General features: G+C 37.8%; 1 protein-coding gene across 1 annotated transcript in view; it reads left to right on the top strand.

Moving 5' to 3' along the window:
* Positions 1 to 886, top strand: part of LOC108893724 (pbx/knotted 1 homeobox 2) — a 91,464-nt gene extending 90,578 nt beyond the window's left edge. Inside the window, exon 20 of the mRNA XM_051078701.1 lies at positions 155 to 886. Coding sequence (XP_050934658.1) covers positions 155 to 213 — 59 coding nt within the window. The 3' untranslated portion in view covers positions 214 to 886. The remainder of the gene's footprint in view (positions 1 to 154) is intronic.
* Positions 887 to 19,304: the final 18,418 nt, after the last annotated feature.

Below are 19,304 nucleotides of genomic sequence, written 5' to 3'. Positions count from 1 at the left end.
ATTGTTTGTAACTGTATTGCTTTTGTTCTTTCTATTTGATACTAAACTGAATTGCCTATATTTCTAAAAGAGTCTTTTAAAATCACTGGTTAATATAGAAGAGATAGATTTGTGGTACTTCTGAGCCCTAACTGCCCTCTCTGTCTCTTCACAGAGCCAAACCACCAGGGGTACCATGAGTTGAAGGAGACAGCACCATTTAGTCATTACTAGGCTTCCTATGGACTGAATCAATGTGATAACAATGGGGGGTTGGGCCACTCTACAGTAGATTTTCAAGAGTACTGTACCCACAAAGACTGTGGACACCAATCAAGGGTTTCTGCAGTCTGAAGACCAAAAAAAGCCTCTTTTAGAATTACAGGGCAAATTGTTCTGGCTGGAAATGTCAATGGATTTGGATTTGTCAGTTTTCAGCAGCTGAGCATCTGTAGCTGCCACAGACTTTCCCTCCGTCTTAGTCTGGTCCCATTTATTTTTAAGAAGCCAGGGGTGGCTGGTACTCAAAAGGAAGCTTGCAAGTGAAAGTGGTTACTATGATTATGGAGCGAGAGCACAAAGTCAACTCAGAATGACCATACAGTACAACAAAAACTATATGTCGTCATGACGTGGTTGGATTGTGTATTTGTGAGAAAAGGTGTTCTTAAAGTACGTATACAGAACTGTACATGTCATTTGAGAGTAACATTTTGTAACATGTGACTTACATCATATTAATTTAATAAGAAGTAAAGTGACTGAATATTGTAATTTATGTACTTGCTTTCTTTTTTTGCTTCCTTCTATTGTTATTTACATTATCAGCAAATAAGATGAGTTTTGCTTTTCTGTGAATTCTAAGCGGTGTATTCTACATAATTCTGAATAAATGTTGGTGTAACTACTTGTTTTTCTCTCATTATTAAATCTTGGGAGTTTACATTTCTCCAGATGAATAATTTACAGGCTTTTAATGAAATACATCAGAAAGTCAAACTGAACTACCCATTTAAGGACAGCAAAGAGCCACTTGTCCGTTTAGTGCTTTTATTTTTAGTACATGTGATTTCAGAGCTGGGCAGACTAAGCACTGTTTCTGTGCAGAAATGTCACATACTTGTCTACAACATTAAGGCCATAGTTAATGACTTTAAAAGACTTGACATTTTGTAAGTTGGTAGGTTACTGCACATTGTTTTCATGACTGTATGAGTTGACATTACATTTGTATTTACAGGCATGTCTGTATGATTACAGTCATGAGGCATGCACAAGGTATAAAGGTATTAAGTATTTTGGCACAGCTATTAGAGGACTGTGAGTTGTTTCTGGCCAAAGTCTTTGTAATTCAAATGTAACTGTTAATCAACCAGATGATACAGCAACCAGCCAATAGGCAGTAAACATGTGGCATATATACATTATATACATTAATTGTGTGTTCCTGAGCGACCAGAAGCCATCTGAGGAGAGACCTTGCTGGACACAAAGTGGAGACACACAGCCTCCTTTACATGAACCAGCCTCAGGAAAAAATAAATGCAGCAAACGGTTCCGCTTGTGTCACCATGTGTGACTATTCCACTGAATGAGCCAAGAATTACTGCTGTGCAGCAGTGTAGAATAAAGCATGCAATTATTTTGATGTAGTCAAAGACACAAAGGCAAGCTGGTTTCCTGGTGGGTAATAGTGGCAACTGGTGTACAACAGGAATGCAATGTAGATCTGAGACTTATAATGAACCCTTTGGAAGTTCAGTTACAAAGGATGTGTGTATGTGTGTTTTGCAGAATTTCATGTCATTGCAAAAATTTAATGACCTATGTTTTATTATTGAAACAGGAAGTCATGGGCTGTGTAGCACTTTATAGTCAAGACGTTTCAGTTTTCAGATATTCTCTGTGCCAAAATAATGGTTAGGTTTTTCTATGGTGCTGTAAAATTTTAAAGAATATCTGATGGTTCTGGCCATGCGTTTAAAATCCCATCCTCCATCGTCCATCTGGCACACAGCAAGAAAAGGAAGACAGATGGTGATAATGATAGTTCTTAACTACACATTGCTACAAATATGGGAGCAAACTTAATTCTGAGCTTAACACAAAGGCAGAAACATGAATATCTACTCTCTGTGATGTTGTTGTTGTCTTGGCTGCAGCTGGCTGACTCAGGCCACTTGAGGGCATTATTGAGTCATGCAGAAACTAGACTGCCTGCATTGTTTTGATAGCAATATATTAATTTAGTGCTGCATCACGAGTGGGGTCACTGTTGATATTTATAATTCCTGTAATCAAAACAAAAGAGAATGCAGTCTCATTCAAATCAGCCTTATCAGGCGTTCACCAGGTCCAGACTCCTCTGCCAGAGTCTGTAAAAGCTTCTGTGCTGCAGCCAATTTCCCAGAGTCAGTATGTGTGAGGAGGCTGGTGTTGCTTTGATTGGAGCACTGCCTTTTGGAATCAAGAAACTGCTGGCAATCTTCATTGAGTTCAGCTATGTCAGCAGGCTGGACACCAACTACCACTGTTTCCACACTGTGTTTCCCAAAATGTTGAGCATAATGCTTATGCTTTAAAGCAGGATATGATTGAGTGAAATGAGAGATCAAAAGCATCCTTAGCCTGCTCCACGCTGTCAGCCCTGCCTGCCTGGATAATAGTGATGACTCTGTTGCATCCAAACAATACTGAGGCGATATCATCACAGGGTTTACATAACTCTTATACAGCTTGCAGCACAGCAGCAAGCTCAATGCCGGATCCAAGTGATTGAGTTTGTGCTGTTATGCAGTCTGACAACTCTGAGCCCAAACCTTTTCACTCAACTCTGCATGAGGAATCTAAATGGATAGACACATCAAATTACTTTGCTCTCAACATGTTTGTTTCCACTGTATACGGCAATTATCTATGTACTAGAGTCTGGTGTGAGAGAAAGGCCGTAGGTGTAGAGGATTGGATTGCTCTAAAACTGGCCACACTACCATCTAATTAGAACTGGTAAGGAAAATGGTGATATATTTTTTGTTGTGATAAGGCTGCCATCCAATAATAGCTACCTGAGACACAACCACCCTTTTCTGTTGTGGTTTTACGAATGCACTGTTTTGTCATTTAGACAGCTAGCTGTAAAGGAGTCAAGGTCAGATGCTTATAGATCAGTTTCATGAGGAATTTCAAGTGAGTTTCACATGGTGATAGCATTTAAAACAGGAGTTGAAAGTAAACCTGTAAGCACAGTTGAGGTGACCTTCAGTTCATGACATAATTGATCCACTGCAGCTCACCTCCTTCTTCAGATGGCCATGTAATAAAGACAGAACCTTAAATTAAAAGTGATAGCCGCACTGAGCAGAAAACACACACTCAGGCAGTTTTCTGCTGTTGCCACAGTCATTGGAGAGGCCTTGGAAGACCATGACTGTCTCTCAAGGAAGGATACAATTACAGTGGGACATATGAGATTATAAAATCAACAGCTATAAAGATATATTTCATAAAATATCAAAAAAAAAAAAAAAAAAATCCAACAACCCAAAATATCTCCATTTACAAAAAATAAGATGTAATCACAAAATTCAATTTATGAGGACTTTTGGCAACATCAATAAGTTAAGCGGTCATTGTTTCAGTGCTCTTACAACTGCAGTCAATAATACAGTGGCTCATTGTAGTCTGCGGTTAATTAGAGAGACTTGTCCAAAAAAAAAAAAGAGCCAAATCTGCAGCAGTCCTCATTGACCCCTCTCAGCATGGAGAGCTCTTCATCTTCAGAGGGTGAATGCTCACTCTACATTTGACTCACAGGTTTGCTTTTAAGTATGCTTCCCTTCCTCTGACGGACTACTCTGTGTCTTTATTCCAGAGGTTTTCGATTCATCAAGTTTGAATTGAGTGCACATCTTTTCTTTGTTTAGCCATCTTGGCTAACACTGTCAGCTCTAAGTAGTCCTTCCTCTTTAAACAAAGCACTGTCACTGCTGCAGGAAATGTCTAACAGTGGCATTCATGAAAACACCCACCTAACACCTGCTGTGTGATTTTCATGAACTGCCTGTACTGTAGCATAAATCACATGTGTATGTACTGCTGTGCTGGGGTATTAGGGAGATATTCCTCAAAATCTCTGTCATTTGTGTAAAATATCTATAAGTCCTCCCACTTGATGAAGCTTAACTTTACTCATAAAACAAATGCAGGAGCAAACATTTATGATGATCTTAGACCCATCTGTGAGTGAATAAATTAAGAAGACCTATCAAGCACAAGATGAATAATCCTGATTATACAGCATTTATGTTCAATGTAACTCAGGAGGAGCAGAGGTTGAATACTGTTTCTCATAAACCCATGCAATGCTAAACAAGTTAAACAAATTGCCTAGGAGTACAAACCTTGTCTCCATGCCTACAAAGGTCAGGACAGTTGGAAAGGGAATCACAAGCTGAGCACAGATGGACCTACATCAGGTCTGTCTCAGAGGATAATTCACCCTCTGTGGATTCTTGAAGGACACCTTTGGTCCTAAATCCAAACAACCATACACTTACACTCACATGAATCTTTACTGACAATGTCAATTGCACAATTTCCATTGGGGATGGGTGGACAAGGGTGGACATGTCCTCCTCACTTCCTATTTTTGTCACCCTCATATATATATATATATATATATATATATATATATATATATATATATATATATATATATATATATATAAATAAATTATTATTATTTCCTGTCACACATTTACTTTCTGGTTGAGTCTAAGCTGCTATCATCATCTCCAGCAGACAGTAGACACCTCCCTTCAAACCTTTGTGTAATTCATACTGCATTTACAGGACACCACGGCAAGTCTGACCTCCAGTGTGACTCCAATCCACCCTGACTCATAGTGCCGACAAGCTTCTTACCTCAGGTGTCAATGTCAAGTACAGCTGTCAGCAGGTGTGAATGTGGGATGACACAGAAAAAGAGAGCTGACATTGTATTTCAGTCAGTGCTGTCAACTCCTGACACTGATAATGTCGTGAGAGGTAGAGATACATCTCTTCTCTCCACCTATGCAGAGCATTGAGCAAGTACTGGTGTATCATGTCAGCTTATTACTCATTCAGTCATTTACACTACATGTTCCAAAATAATAGGCTGGTTGTTTGAAAAAAGAACTGACATCACATTTCAACTGCAAGTGCCGAGACAAGATGCACACACAGACAAAAGCAAATTGAATCCTGTTGTTATTTAATGTCTGCGTGTTGCTGCTGCTGATTTTCTTTTTTTAAAAATAGGTTTACCTTCAGTAGTGGGATGATTATTTTACATTAGTCTTAATACATTCATTTTTATTTTTACATTTATCTTAATCAAGACATCTGTACAAAATGCATTTTAAACTAAAAAGCACAGAAAAGATCAAACCTCTGCCAACACCGAACAACTCTCCAGCTTGTTGTTGCACTCATTCCCTTTATTCCTATCACTTATCTTTTAACTTGAGCTAATTATTTGGACTCTGCAAACATATTCTTCGGATTTGGAATCAAGCCTACTTCTGTCAGTTTCATAATTATGGCTCGGAAATGATAATTTTCTAAATGGTGAAAATCCCATGTCCAGATGACAACCAAAATCTAATCAATCAGCCCAATCTGTGCACCAGATTTTACTGGAAATCTGTTCTTAGTTTCTTGACATTTCCTGCCAACAGACACTCCACAAACTAACTGATGACTGAAAACATAACCTTCTTGGCAACAGTAATACAATTTATTTTTATTAGTAATTCATTTTTTATGCACTACACACACTTCTCAGTTCCATTTGTCAGTGTGAAGCAAGTGCAATTAAGCAGTAAACACTGACCCTTGCTACCTCCAACATAACTACTCTTGCCAGTGTGTCTAAATGATATTATGGTATGTGGAGTATCTCCTAAGACAATGCACAAAGTTTGGTGTTGAAAGTTCAAAAAACACCATGAAATGCCCTCAGGGGAAAGCTGTTAAACAATGATTTGATGTGGGGTTGAGGGAAGTTGAGTCAGATTTTTAGTGTAAAGACAAATATATGTATAGTATGTGTGCCAAATTTCACGTAACAGATGAAGACTTACAATGCTGACATCAAAAGTGTCTAATACATCACACATACAGAATAAGACTGTTAAAGACACAACAACAGCAACAACAAAAACAGCAAATTTTTCACATCAGTCCTGTTATGTCTTTGTGTTGGTGGTGAAAGTGTTCATGTTGAATCACGTACATCATTATGCAGCTCCTCATGAGCCGGAGAATGTGTCGGATCTGTTCAGTTTGATGACAGATGATTTTCAAAGGCTCAATTACATTTGCATGAGTTGAACAGTTGGAAACAGTTTGACCTCTGCCTTGTAGCTGCAAACCTAATTAGTTGTGCTGTCCAGTAGGATCAGTAGGAGACAGCATAAGCAATTTATGAGAGAATTCACAGTGGACTGATTGAAAACACACTGGTCTGTTTGTGCCTTTTACAAACTCAAAACCAATCACTGATTTCCTGTGTCAAACATCTTTCTGAAAAACATTCTCTTGTATTCATCATTTCAAGTTGTTGCCAAGAAGGCCATTGGCAGAGAAAGAAGCTATGGTGGGTTCATAGGAAAACAGTTGCTAGTTGCTGTGTGTCACTGGTAAACTGGCTGCTGCTTTGGTTTGTCACATGATGAAAAAAAAGTGTAAACCTTGTGTCTCCAAAGGGAGCAATGCAAAATCTGATAAGTGATGTCAGTTGAGTCAGTTTGACTGGGTCTGAAAATGACAAAAATTCAGGGCTGTGAAGTGAGCTTTTTTTCAGACCTCTGTAGTCCGCTCCTCATCTCTGCTCAAGGCTAGAGGCTCCAGGCTACATCACATCCAAATCTCAGTCAAAAATGTCAGTTGTTGAGTTGCACTGTGGGTAAGGTAAATGCCAGGTTTTGACATGGAAGAAGAATGTATAGATATGATCATTTTACAGGAGTGCAAGCTAAATTGGTGAAGCAGTCTTTTAAGTGAAAAGTATACTTCATCAGAAGTGCTTGTTTGTATTGTCACACAGCTTTGGAAACCCCCCCCCCCCCCCCACACCTTCCTAATGCTGGAATTAGCTGGCTGAGTTTCAATATTTCTGTAACTTTTCAGACTGACATTTCAACATTAATGCTTACTCTGTGCAGTGACAGGTCAGCTGTGTGGAGGTGAGAGGGGAGCCATGGTTTGAACCTGTATTTCAGCTCCCTTTTATCATTCATTACACTGGTAATTCTTCTCTTTGTGTGTACAAATGAATGAATGCCTTCAGGGAGTGTGGCAATAACCACTACGACTTGCCCTTTTCTGTGATGACATGCATTTCATTATGCGTTTAAGTATGCCCATTCCAAACAGCTCTGAACACTTTTGCCTTCTGACACCATGAGACAACATTACAACATGTTGTCTAATGTACTCATTCTTTCCTACAACAACCAGGCCCATAGGCATTCTGGCTTGCAATACTGCTGGTGGGTAACAAGTGTTACATTTCTGTAATCATTTGCCATGCTCTCTTTCATCTGTCCTTGAACTTGATACATAGCACCATACATCACAGAGGTGTTAACTTAGCAAGTGAAGGTAGGATCCAAGGGGAGTACACAGTTTAATTTGTTTAATCTTATCTGCAGATTCCATACATGCTCTTCAGTGATGAATAGTGTGTAGGAAGTGAATTTCCTGTTCCAGCATACTTGTAGGTCATAGTTCATTTCTGTTCAATTATGACCTGTGAATTAGCACAGTCAGCGCATACAAACACTGTTTTCTTGATGCAGCTTTTGGAAATGGAGTCCTTGTTCCGGTGGAGTGCTATCACTGCGTTTTGACAATATTACTCAGACTATAAACTGTTCTTGTTCAACTTTTACAGTCTACACTCATTCTGCTCAATATTTATTCATGAGCCATGTCAAAACCCATGACACCATACCTCTTGCAAGTGCTGTAGGCAAGTGACTTTGGTGTGACTGAGAGTCTGTAGTCCCCTTTCACAGGTACCTATTTGTGACAATGAGGAGACAGAATTTTTAGTTTTGAACACACACACACAAAAATACAACGTAAACTTAAGTTTGGTAGTGTCAACTAATGCTGGTTTTCACAACGACACAATGCACGCTGGGTAACAGTGTAAGCCTATATCATTATTCATTTGCCCTCTTGGCAGTCTTGGCAGTTGATGACACAGACGTCCACTCAGGTTTTCACAGTACTGGAGCGTCACATAACATGATTTGGATTCCTTCAAGGGGAAGTAAATGGGGGCTTGTTAAAGTGCTATTGAAATGCAGCACAGGTATCACCACAACCAATCCCCAGGCTAAAGGTGCAGTCACACTAGCACACAAACACTGACTCAGTCTCCTTTTCAATTCAACTGAGGCCTGTATAGCTAACAAATTACAAGAGTAAATTTAATGTATTTCCTATTGTACAACTATGACTTGTGGATTAGAGCACTCAGCCAATGCCAACAGTGTTTTCTTGATGCATCTTGTGTTTGAATATGGAGTCACTGTTCTGGTGGTGTGTTTTGACAGTATTACCTTACCAGACTACAAACTCTCACTCATTCTGCTCAATATTTATTTATTAGCAATGTCAAAACCCCTTGACTATGTGCTGAAAAAAAATGCACAAGACAGCATCAGTGTACTGAAGATGATGTACCTATCTTTGTGTTTGAAGTAATTTTCAGTTATTATGAGTTACCTTTGTTTATTTTCAGCACAATTCTCCTGTGTAATATCGTGCTCACTTCATTATTGAATGAAATCTTCAATACATCCTGAGGTTTTGAGTCTCTTCTCTTAGGTCCTCCTCATCTTTGACTTGCAGTCAAAGTGTTGGATTAATAAAGTAATTTTCACACATCTTTTTCTCAGTTTTCACATTATCCTATCCTCTGTTTGTGTATAGTGCTTTTTGTCAGCTGCCTTTAAGGTTTAATTCAGTGTGTCTTGAATTTATAACAACTAATTATTTCCAAAACCACAGCGAAGGCCTCATAAAACAGGTTGATGGTAATAATAAATATTTGGTGTCATTACAGCAAGTGTTGTTGTTTCCCGGTGCCCAGTTTGCCAATCTTGGCATCTCTTACAGATCATCCATCTTGTTTCAGTGTTTCCAGCACACAATGGCAAACCCCACTGGCATATTGTACAAATAACAAAAGCCCAAATGGTGCCTGGTAGATTTTTTTCTTTCTTAAAGAAAAAGATAAGGCATTTACCAGTTTTGATTTTCACATCCTGCAGTTTATTTCTTCCTGCCCACCATGAGGAAAGGCTTATGGGAAAAACTCACAGCTCTGTTCATCTCCTCTAGTGGGAGCAGGTGATATGGTGTGGATTTTATTGGCACACCGGGGTTCTGCTGTTGTGGTTTAAATGAAGTGGGCTGCAGAAATCAGTTTGGTTCCTGTGCAGGACTGGAGGGGGGGGCAGATGTAGTGCTGGTGTGTGTATTGCCTCCATACAATAAATATCATGGCTGTCTACCTGACGCAGCTGAGTGAATGTTCCATGTTGACTGATGACTTGCTTAAGAGAGAGAAAAATGGAAGGAGGGAGCAAAGGGAAGACTGATATAAATGTGCCAAGTGTTGGCCCATCTGCATCTATTTTATCTGTCAACAGATCTGATGCATCACACCCCAGAGGTATGTGTGTATTAGTGTAAGCGTGCTCACGTAGATGTGTCTATGTGTATATTTGAAGGTGGTAGACAGACAGCTGCCCTGAAGTATGTGTCCACATGCTCTGATTGATGTCCTTATATTCAAAGCACATTTCTAGTGCATCAGTGGGATGAATGGCCATTAAAGGCTTCAGTGATGCTGCATGTTGAGTCTGTCAAAGATTTAAAAGGTGATGGTATTAGATGGTTTCATATTTTAAAGAGTAAATTTAAAGTCATAATGTCTTCCTTTTATAATGATCCCCAACTTCAAACAACTGACTTTTTGAATGAACTTTTATCACAGACAAGAAAGGTTTCACTGCATCTCTGTGCTCAAGGTGAACTGGCAGTTTGGATCCATAACACAACCTCTGCAAATAACTGAGAACCCCATCCAGATTGTGCACCTGTTCTCAGACTTTCACTGATTATGTGACATTATTCAAGGCCTGAGGGAGGCAGTCGGTTTCAGCCAACATAAAAAGCAGAACACCAGAAACCCTGTTAAGTGTAGAATCCTTGGTGTTTGGGACTGTATATATATTCTTTGTGTGGCATGTCTTCCATATCAGGTAGCTGTGAGGTTTGTGAAATTAAGCGTACTTGTATACGTTGGCGTTACAGGTGATGCTTATTGCTTCTGTCATGTGTTCCTTAGCACATTTTCTTCTGTTGATAACATGCCCTTGGCCTCTTGGTGTTTTTCGTGACTGAAACCTCAAAGTGACACCTCGTGGCACTTTGTCAAATACAGCCTCTGTTTCTGTAGATACACGTCCACATCTGGGTCATCCTTTGCTACTTTTGACTTTGAACATTAAGTGCTGCAACATTATTCAAAATCCTCTACCAACAATCTGTATTGCCTTTTTCTTGCGGTTTTCCTATAGATGTCTCACCAAGAAAAGCACTGTGGGATTACAAATGTCCAGATTTGCAACACTTAACACATTATTTTAATTTTTACATCATGGAGGTGACATGAAGGTATTAATACCCTGGTTTAGATTAAATTAAAAGAATAAATATTTGGGATAATATAATTGCTTTTTGCTTCCATCCTGAGAACTGGAGTATTAAACTAGTGCTGGAAAAATATGAACAATTTTTCTCTAGTGATACTTAAGTATGTACTGGGCTTGGACTACTATGTATTACTTCCAGGAAATAGCTACAATCTCACACACTCCAACTGTAACAAAGGCTCCTGTCCAGTTGCTGGGGATCAGAATAGAAGTGCAACCTGACTTGACTACTGTGTAACAAAGTTTAGTTTCCTTTATAGAGCAAGAGTATTGTCCATGTTTGTTTACTGTACTTATTGTCCAGTCATACTGTCATGCCCCAACATACAGCACATATAAGTGTTTAATTATTTATGGAAAAATTACCTCACTAGAGTTGATACAATTATCACTGTAAGAGAAGTAAAACACGTATGATTTCATAAGTTCTCAATTTTATATAGCCTACAACTTGATATCTCAGAATGATAATGAAGAATACCTTCACTTAATTCTGGCACATCTTGTCAGTTGTTTACATTGTTTTTACAAGATTCATCGTGTGAATTGTTGAGCTTCAGAGGTGTGGTAGATATATTTAGTACTTTGTTTGGAGCCAGATTTACTGATTTCCTGCTTCCAGTCTTTATATTAAGTTACGTGCCTCCTTAGTGAAAATTGGTCTTTTTTGTCCAATTCTCTGCACTGAGACAAATTAGTGTGGTTCCCAAAATGAGACAGTCTGCTGTTTGCTGTTAATGCATGTAGTGTTTTATTCAATCAAAACATATTCCAGCTGGTGATTACATTTCTTACAAAACATAGTTGTTGTTGCAGTTAAGCTGTATAGAAAGATAATTTCAAGTAGACAGGGTTGACTTAGGACACTCAATGAATATTTAAAACAATTAAAAATTTTCAAAAGCAAAGACATGGTGAAGAATAGCAAAAAAGTAGGTTCTGACAGGGCCTCTGTGTGGTGTGTGATCTTCAGTTATGTTAACTTACATCAGATTAGAGCTGTGTTTAAAAGCCAATCAGGATGATTTATACAAATTCTTAATAACTGAATAATATTTGTATTGCGAGATTCCATTTGCAGTCTATCACAACGGCATTTCATAGAACCTGAAAGTATAATGAAAAAATACGAAAGTAAGAAAATAAAATATTAATTCATATTGACTTTAAATTACATGCATCATGAGGTAATATGAAAAAGTACAAGATGAATTGAATTTGATTATCCATTAAGGATATGGAGCTCACACCAAGAAACAACAATTTTCCCTCATACAGGAACTGGAAGTAGAAATGATAAGTGATAGATGGAATCATTTGTGTCAAATTACTGTCATACTACCATATTTGTCATACTGTCTCACAGTATATAAATACCTGACATCATACCTGAGTGAAAGTGTTCATTAAAGCTTTCGATGTACAATAGAACCTATAAAGAACGTTAAGAAAAATACCATATGTGACCATAGTAAACAATTCAACAATAATACACAAAACAAATGTGAGGGGCAAGTGTTTTATTTTGAAAGTTAGATTTCTCTTCTGCTATTCTTCTCATTTTGGCCAAAATGTTCTCTTGTAAAAGCACTAGTTGAGTTCAGTTGATTTGCAATTCGGCACCTCAGACTTGGCCAGCAAATTGGTTTGGATGTTGTTTGCTTGGGTCCTACATAAAGCACCAGCACATGGTTCTCACAACACACAGCAGTCTGGTGGCATTGTTGTCAAGAGCTATTGCCAAGGCTAGTTTTTCCTCTGTCGCTCAGTCTGCTCCATCCATCATGTCAGTCTCAGCTGTCTCTGTGCCTCAGAAGGAGACTGACAAAGCCTCTTTGCCCACACATTCACACACACACACACACACACACACAACAGCAATAAGGATAAGACAACAATTTCTTCCAACAAGCACCTCTGTGAGAACCTCAGATAGTCATCAAATCAGTGAGATGCAGAGTTGAAATTTTGGTTAACTGACAGCCAGTAATTAGCCACTTATAGTATAGAGCCTACATTTGTTTATCTCCCCTCTGTGATTAAAATGTCTAGCCTGCTTTCAGATTTCAGAAGCTAGAAGGTCTTTGTCCCTGCAGGGTGTGTTGCCATCCTGGATATACCAATGCTGCTGCCTGCAGAGGTCTATGAAATTCCAGCCTGCCACTTGCCAGATGAGGCCACTTAACTCAGCTCAGCCTTTGATCCTTGACTCTGCTGTTCCCTTTGTAAATTAGCTTAAATATGAGTAAATATATATAAAAGGAACAATAGAACATACAGAACATTTAAGTCTTTGAACTTTTGAACTTCCATCAACACAGGGTCTGAGATGACCAATATTTTTGTGACAGTCTAATATCATTGACTTGGCCATCAGCATGTTTTCCAGCACCCTCAAAGGATGTGCCCCACATTTGAAATGTGATCGCTGCCTTGAGAACACAAAATCTGGGTGAGTTAAATTAGCCTGAACTGCTAGTCATTATACAGGTCATCCAAGTCCATGACAAAATAGTTTGAACCTGACCACTGACAAGATATTATTTCAGGTTTCCTTCACTCTGACACTGATTGAAATTGTGCATACTATCATTACACTTTAATTATAGGGAAGATTACAACCTGAATAAGGTTCATGATGTCTGAAATGTATTTCCTGCAGAGTTTAATCAAGAAAAATTATATTAATATGTGGTTATTACTAAAATTATATTCTTGTAATTTGAATCTTCTACTTCATAACCACACTTTATCACATTCTGAATACACTATAATGCACAATTTAGCAATGATTTACCCTGACATCATTGTCCAATAGATTAGGAAAGCTGGTTACACAGAATGTCATTTAGAAACAGCAGAAAAAGTCCAGTGACTTTATATAACAGGTCTTCTTGCATTTTAACTCCTCAGTCTTGAACAAATGCCAACTAGTTTGCCAAGCAGTTAATGAATTATGGTCCACAGAGACATTAATTCTTGCCTGGGGAAAGGACTGCTACAGATTTTTCAAATGATCAATTACCCAGTGTAATGGGTTATTGTTTTAGAGTTCTTTCCCATACGCCTGAGCATTAATCTCAATCAATAGTCTATATGCGTTTTATATATGCTGTTTTGTAAAATGTATTTATTTATTTTTTAACAAGGGAACATGTACATTTTTCTAGTTATTATCTCAAGGCTACTGAAGGCATGGGTATTATGGAACATGCACTTGGCATTGTCATTTCCAAGCTGTTCCTCTTGTCAAATATTTTAATATGCATCCAAGAGGACTGCTTCCTCAAACACTGGAGAGACAAAGAGATTGCTGTCCCCATCGCTCTCACACTGAAAATCCTGGTCCACGTATGAGACATAGTGCAAAGCTGTCTAATCAGTTTTTTTTCTTGTAAATATTGTGCTAAGTGGCATATCACGTTAGGTAAACACAATGTAAGCCAGGATGATTGCACATATTAATTTGCTGGAAAGCTAATTGACTGTGTTTGCCTTTGTGTGGTCTTTGTAAATCCACAGCAACTGACAGAGAGATGACAGAGGCTTTTATGAAGCTGATGTTATTGAGTGAGAGGCCTGTGCATATGAATGTGTTGAACTGAAAGGCTTATAGAGTAATGACCATCAGGAGCTCCCCAAAATGTATTGCTTTGACTATTCATGCTTGGGGCAGCAATATAGCTGTTAACTTTTGGCTCAGATGGTCTCTTTTATAAAGATAAAGGTAAATCTGTTTTTACAATTTATACAATACCATCATTTTTCCCATCTGAAACACAACACTGTTTTGTGTTTGGTGTTGGATTTTTCCCAAAGACACCAGACACTGCAACTATGTCCCAATTTCAGTATCAGTCCACCCTGAATCCTGTGTGTGTGTGTGTGTGTGTGTGTGTTAGAGCACTTTACATGTAGAACAAGTGCTGGATGAATGTGTGTGTAAATGGGTGAATGTGACGTGTGGTGTAATACACTTTGGGTGGTCTGTGTGACTGGAAAAGCACTCTATAAGTGCAATCCATTTACCATCTGTAACAATATTGCCAGGAAGACATTGTTTCTCAGTGTCTCCCAGAACTAAAGCAAAATTTTATTAGTGACAGTTTTCTAATCCGTCACCTCTGTTAGATTTAGCCACAAACGACTTAAAATGTAGATTTCTGAGAATCCAGTTTAGAACGGCAAAACCACAGGTTTTGGTTAACTGGTTAAAGCTAGAATCTTTTTGCTATGAAACAACATAGCATCAATATGGAAAATGATTCAAATGATAAAGTTGTAGATTATCATAATCATATTATTGTCACTCACCGGGAAAATACAACACCTCTACTTGTCTAGGTGCAATTTCTCCCACTATTTAATTCTTCAGTCTCTCAGCTGCCTGCAACCCAGAAGGCAATAAATCATCTGGTTCAACCGTGTTTGTCTATTTTGAGGGATTACTGTGTACTTATGTTTGGAACAAACCCCTGATTTACAAAGAATAGTAAAAAGGATACTCTTTCTCTCAGAAAACTCCTGTGTAATGCAGCATAAGGCAATTTGCCAGTCTCAGGAGGGAGTGTGGTGGACAGACTGCAGGGACTGTTGACCATGGTACGTTAGGCTCAGCAGGAGGCTGCCTTGAACTGCTAGGTGGAAAATCTATTAGCAATGCTGATTTGTCATTTGGGAACTTTCAAAAGAACAAAAAACATCTTTTCTCTGTCAGAGTTTCAGCTGTTGTACACACAAAGTGTGGTAATGCTGGACACTTTGATTTGCAGAGACATCCCACCCAAACAAATAACACTCACATCTTCCTTTGTCTCTTTAATTGGTGGCTTCTCAGCTTCTATGAAAGCTTCCTTACAAAAAGCGTCTGTGCAGCAATTGAAGAGTGTGTTGGATAATCTTCAGGGAACAGACTCAAAGTCTGAAAAAGTTTCACCATCCATAAAATCTACTTTGAAATATTTAGAATTAAATAATCTTTGATATGTGGTTGCTCATATGTTGTTAAATGAAGATAGATTTTTCAATGTGAGTGTGATTTTTTTCTACATAATCAATATTTTTGGATAATCAATTTTTGGTATGACCACCTCTAAAAAGGCACTAATTCTCTGTGGTACATTTGTGCAATGTTTCAAGATACTCCAAACATCTTGGAGAATAAACTATGTAATGGAGACACTGTTTTTAAATTAATAAGCCAATATTCACCCATACATGACTCTGATTCTCAGTCTAAAACTGCAGTTTTAACTTGGTAAACAGTAAAGTTACTGGACAGAACAGAAGTGGATTGTGGAAGCTGCTGAATTGCTTTGCAGCAACAGATATACTGAAATATGGCACAGACTGAAAGTGTGCTGTGCAAACACAAACTCCAGGACTATTTAATAATGGCTGATGGAGAGAGACACATGCAATCTCTTCTCCAAACATAACGATGATATTGCAGATCTTTTCTTTTTTCAGAAAAGAGTAAACTGAAGAATGGCTGGCAGAGCTTGATATTAATCAAAAAAAAAAAAAATCTAAACTAAGCTCTAAACTTCTGTGTGATGTATTTCATGTATTTGGATATTTCAATGAAGCCATAATCACGTCATTGCATCAGCATTTTAGTTTGTGCCATAAATCTTTCCCTAGGACCAGTGCCACCTCCCAACAAAGTTGATGCCTCATACAGAGAAAACATGGCAGAATCACACAGGACATGAAATAAGCTTACATGTATTCTTTTGAACTAGAATGGTAACTTCTCATACTATATGCTTGTATACTTTATTAGCTTGGAGATAGAAAGTATGATTTGTAGCTCCAAAATTTGCAAAACACAATATTCATGTCAGCATATTTATTTAGATTATTCAGTATCTGGATTAGATTTAAATGTTTTGTTTCCTCTAAAGTTTGGTTTTATTTTCTAACTGAGCATTCTACTAATATGGAAACAGGCTTTCAACATACTGGATGTAGAGAAGAAACATCAAACACTGGTGATTAGGGGCTGTCCCCTATAACATACGGGGGACACTGCATGTAGGAAAGCTACCACCTGTGCACCTTAAACTGTCCTGACTTTATTCTTGCACAACGCATGTGTGTTGTGGTTTTCCCTGTCTATTTACATGTTCCTTTGTGAATGTGAGTTTTCCATTTAAATCCAATTGTTTCTATTTTTCTATTTATTGTTTACAATTTTCCTTTTCTACTGTGTTGTGTACATTTGTATTATCGTATAAATTTTGTATCTTTTGTGTATATATTTTATACAGTGCACTGTTTGGAGCACCCACAATTTCGTTGTACCCTACTGTACAATGACAATAAAGCCCCTTCTGTTCTATTCTATTCTTACTCTTTGAGAAAATGCATAGTCGCAACTTACAGAAATAGAGATTTTATACTGCACGCATACTGAAAGCAAACAAAACCTATTGAGGAATGTCTTGTAGCTGTTATGGAGCTCATGTTCAGCTGTTACTTATTGCATTATAAATTGTGGTTCAAGTAAGGTATCACCCAGCAGGATTTCATCTCAAAAAGGCAAAGGTCAGAGAAAAAAAAGACATATTCATCTTTTCCATTTGGGACCACCAAGGTTTTCATTTATTCATGCATCCAACCTCAGCTTATCCACGTAAATCAGTCTTTCTGAGCACCTTTTCTCATTAGCATGGCATAAGAGATAGCAGAGTGGACTAAAGCAGATTATTTCCATATAACAAAATTGCATCTTGAATTCCAAATTCCTGGATAGGATAACAATACAGATATGGTGCAGGTAGAATGGGGTGTGAGCAAAAAAAATGCAAGCAGTATCCTTGCTGTAGAGCCTATGTCCTTGGTGAGAAACATACTCATCTTAAGGCTTATTCATTTTGATAGTGAATGGAACTTTATTGATACTCACCTTGACTTGCAGCTCAAACAACATGGGTAAATAAATTGCCAATAGACAGTATATCCAGTAAATAACAATGTCATTTTCAAGCAAATATCTCACAAATTTAATTGTGTAGTCTTCTCCCTCTATGTGGTTTATGTGTATCAGTGTGAAAACAAGCTGTTACTCTGTGTGTGTGTTGTGTTGAGCTGGTAATACACACATTCTGGTCCGACGGGACAGTTACTTTCTAATATTGCCCCCCATACTGCCCCTAAGGAAGTTTTGTTACCTGTAGGACAGATTTTTTGGCATTATGTTTTCGTGTTTGTTTTTGTGTTCATGTGTGGTCACCAGCAGAATGTATCCTCTAGGGACCACATGTGTATGTACACATTTCACCTAATAGTTGAGTGTTGAGATAAGTTAAGATTTAAGTCTCATGGCTAAAAACAAACCAATGACCACCAAAAACTGAGCCACTCCATTCACTTTTACCCAAAGTCAATTATTAAGGGTATTAATTTGTATTTATTTATTTATTTTTCATATATATATATATATATATATATATATATATATATATATATATATATATATATATAGAGGTTGACCTTAGAGAACAGTTCAACTTGGGTATTTGTTCATTTAAAAACACAGCCTATAGCTGAAGGCTTCTAATAAATGTGGTGTTTAAAGTGTTCATAAGAGCAAAATCAGCACTCAGTACCTTATAGAAATACAGGCAGGAGCTATGCCTGATAAGTGGTGGGTGTGCACGGAGCTGATGACAATGTCACCCAAATGCCAAATGAGATATGCTTGTCCTCCTTTGTCCTTTTGTGTTACTGACTATGAGTAAAACCTTAGCTAGAAGAGGATGATGTGATTTGACAGATATCACAGCAGAGCAACAACTTTGTTATATAATTTACAACAATTTATAAACGTGTTTGCACTTGACTTTGCTTTGTAGATAAATGGATTTCACTTGTATTATTTTACTAGTGTGTTCCAGTTCATATGATAATTTGATATATTTAAGATTGGAAAGAGTACTAGACAATTCTACTTAAGTAAAAACACAAGTAAAAGTCAAATTACTTGTGACAAAGAACAGATTTCAATAAAAGTAAAACGTTAGTCAGTTAAAATGTGGGTAACTGTTACTACATTACATTTCCTTAGGGAGGAAAACAAAGATTGTTATATGGTGACAACAATGTCATGCGGTTGAACGACAGAGCATCATGTGCCTTAAAATATGAGCATATAGGCTGCCACACCATCCCCAGGTGAGAAGCACTCTGCAGTGTGGGCTGGTGATCAGTTACACATATACAGCTGCCTTCCTCAGTGTAGCCTTACAACAGTTAACCAGAAAAGAGAACAAAACCACTGTGACGGGTGTTTATAGATTTTATATAGCAATATTAAGAAAGAAATATCAAATACCCTGCCACGTCATACAGAATTACCAGCAGAATAAGCTTCACTGAGGCAGACAATGCACAGCGATATACACACATAAAACAAAAAGAGATAACAGTGGTGCACAAACAGAAAGCAAGATAGATTCAACTTTTTTCCTATACCGAAATAGAAGTAATGCTAATATTTAACCGTTGCCTCATATTAATGATATCCTCAATTTTACTCCAACA

The sequence above is a fragment of the Lates calcarifer genome, linkage group LG20 (assembly GCF_001640805.2).
Source record: "Lates calcarifer isolate ASB-BC8 linkage group LG20, TLL_Latcal_v3, whole genome shotgun sequence".
Classification (NCBI taxonomy): Eukaryota; Metazoa; Chordata; class Actinopteri; family Centropomidae; genus Lates; species Lates calcarifer.
The sequence above is the reverse complement of the archived record's forward strand: the minus strand, read 5'-3'. Positions and strand labels throughout refer to the sequence as shown.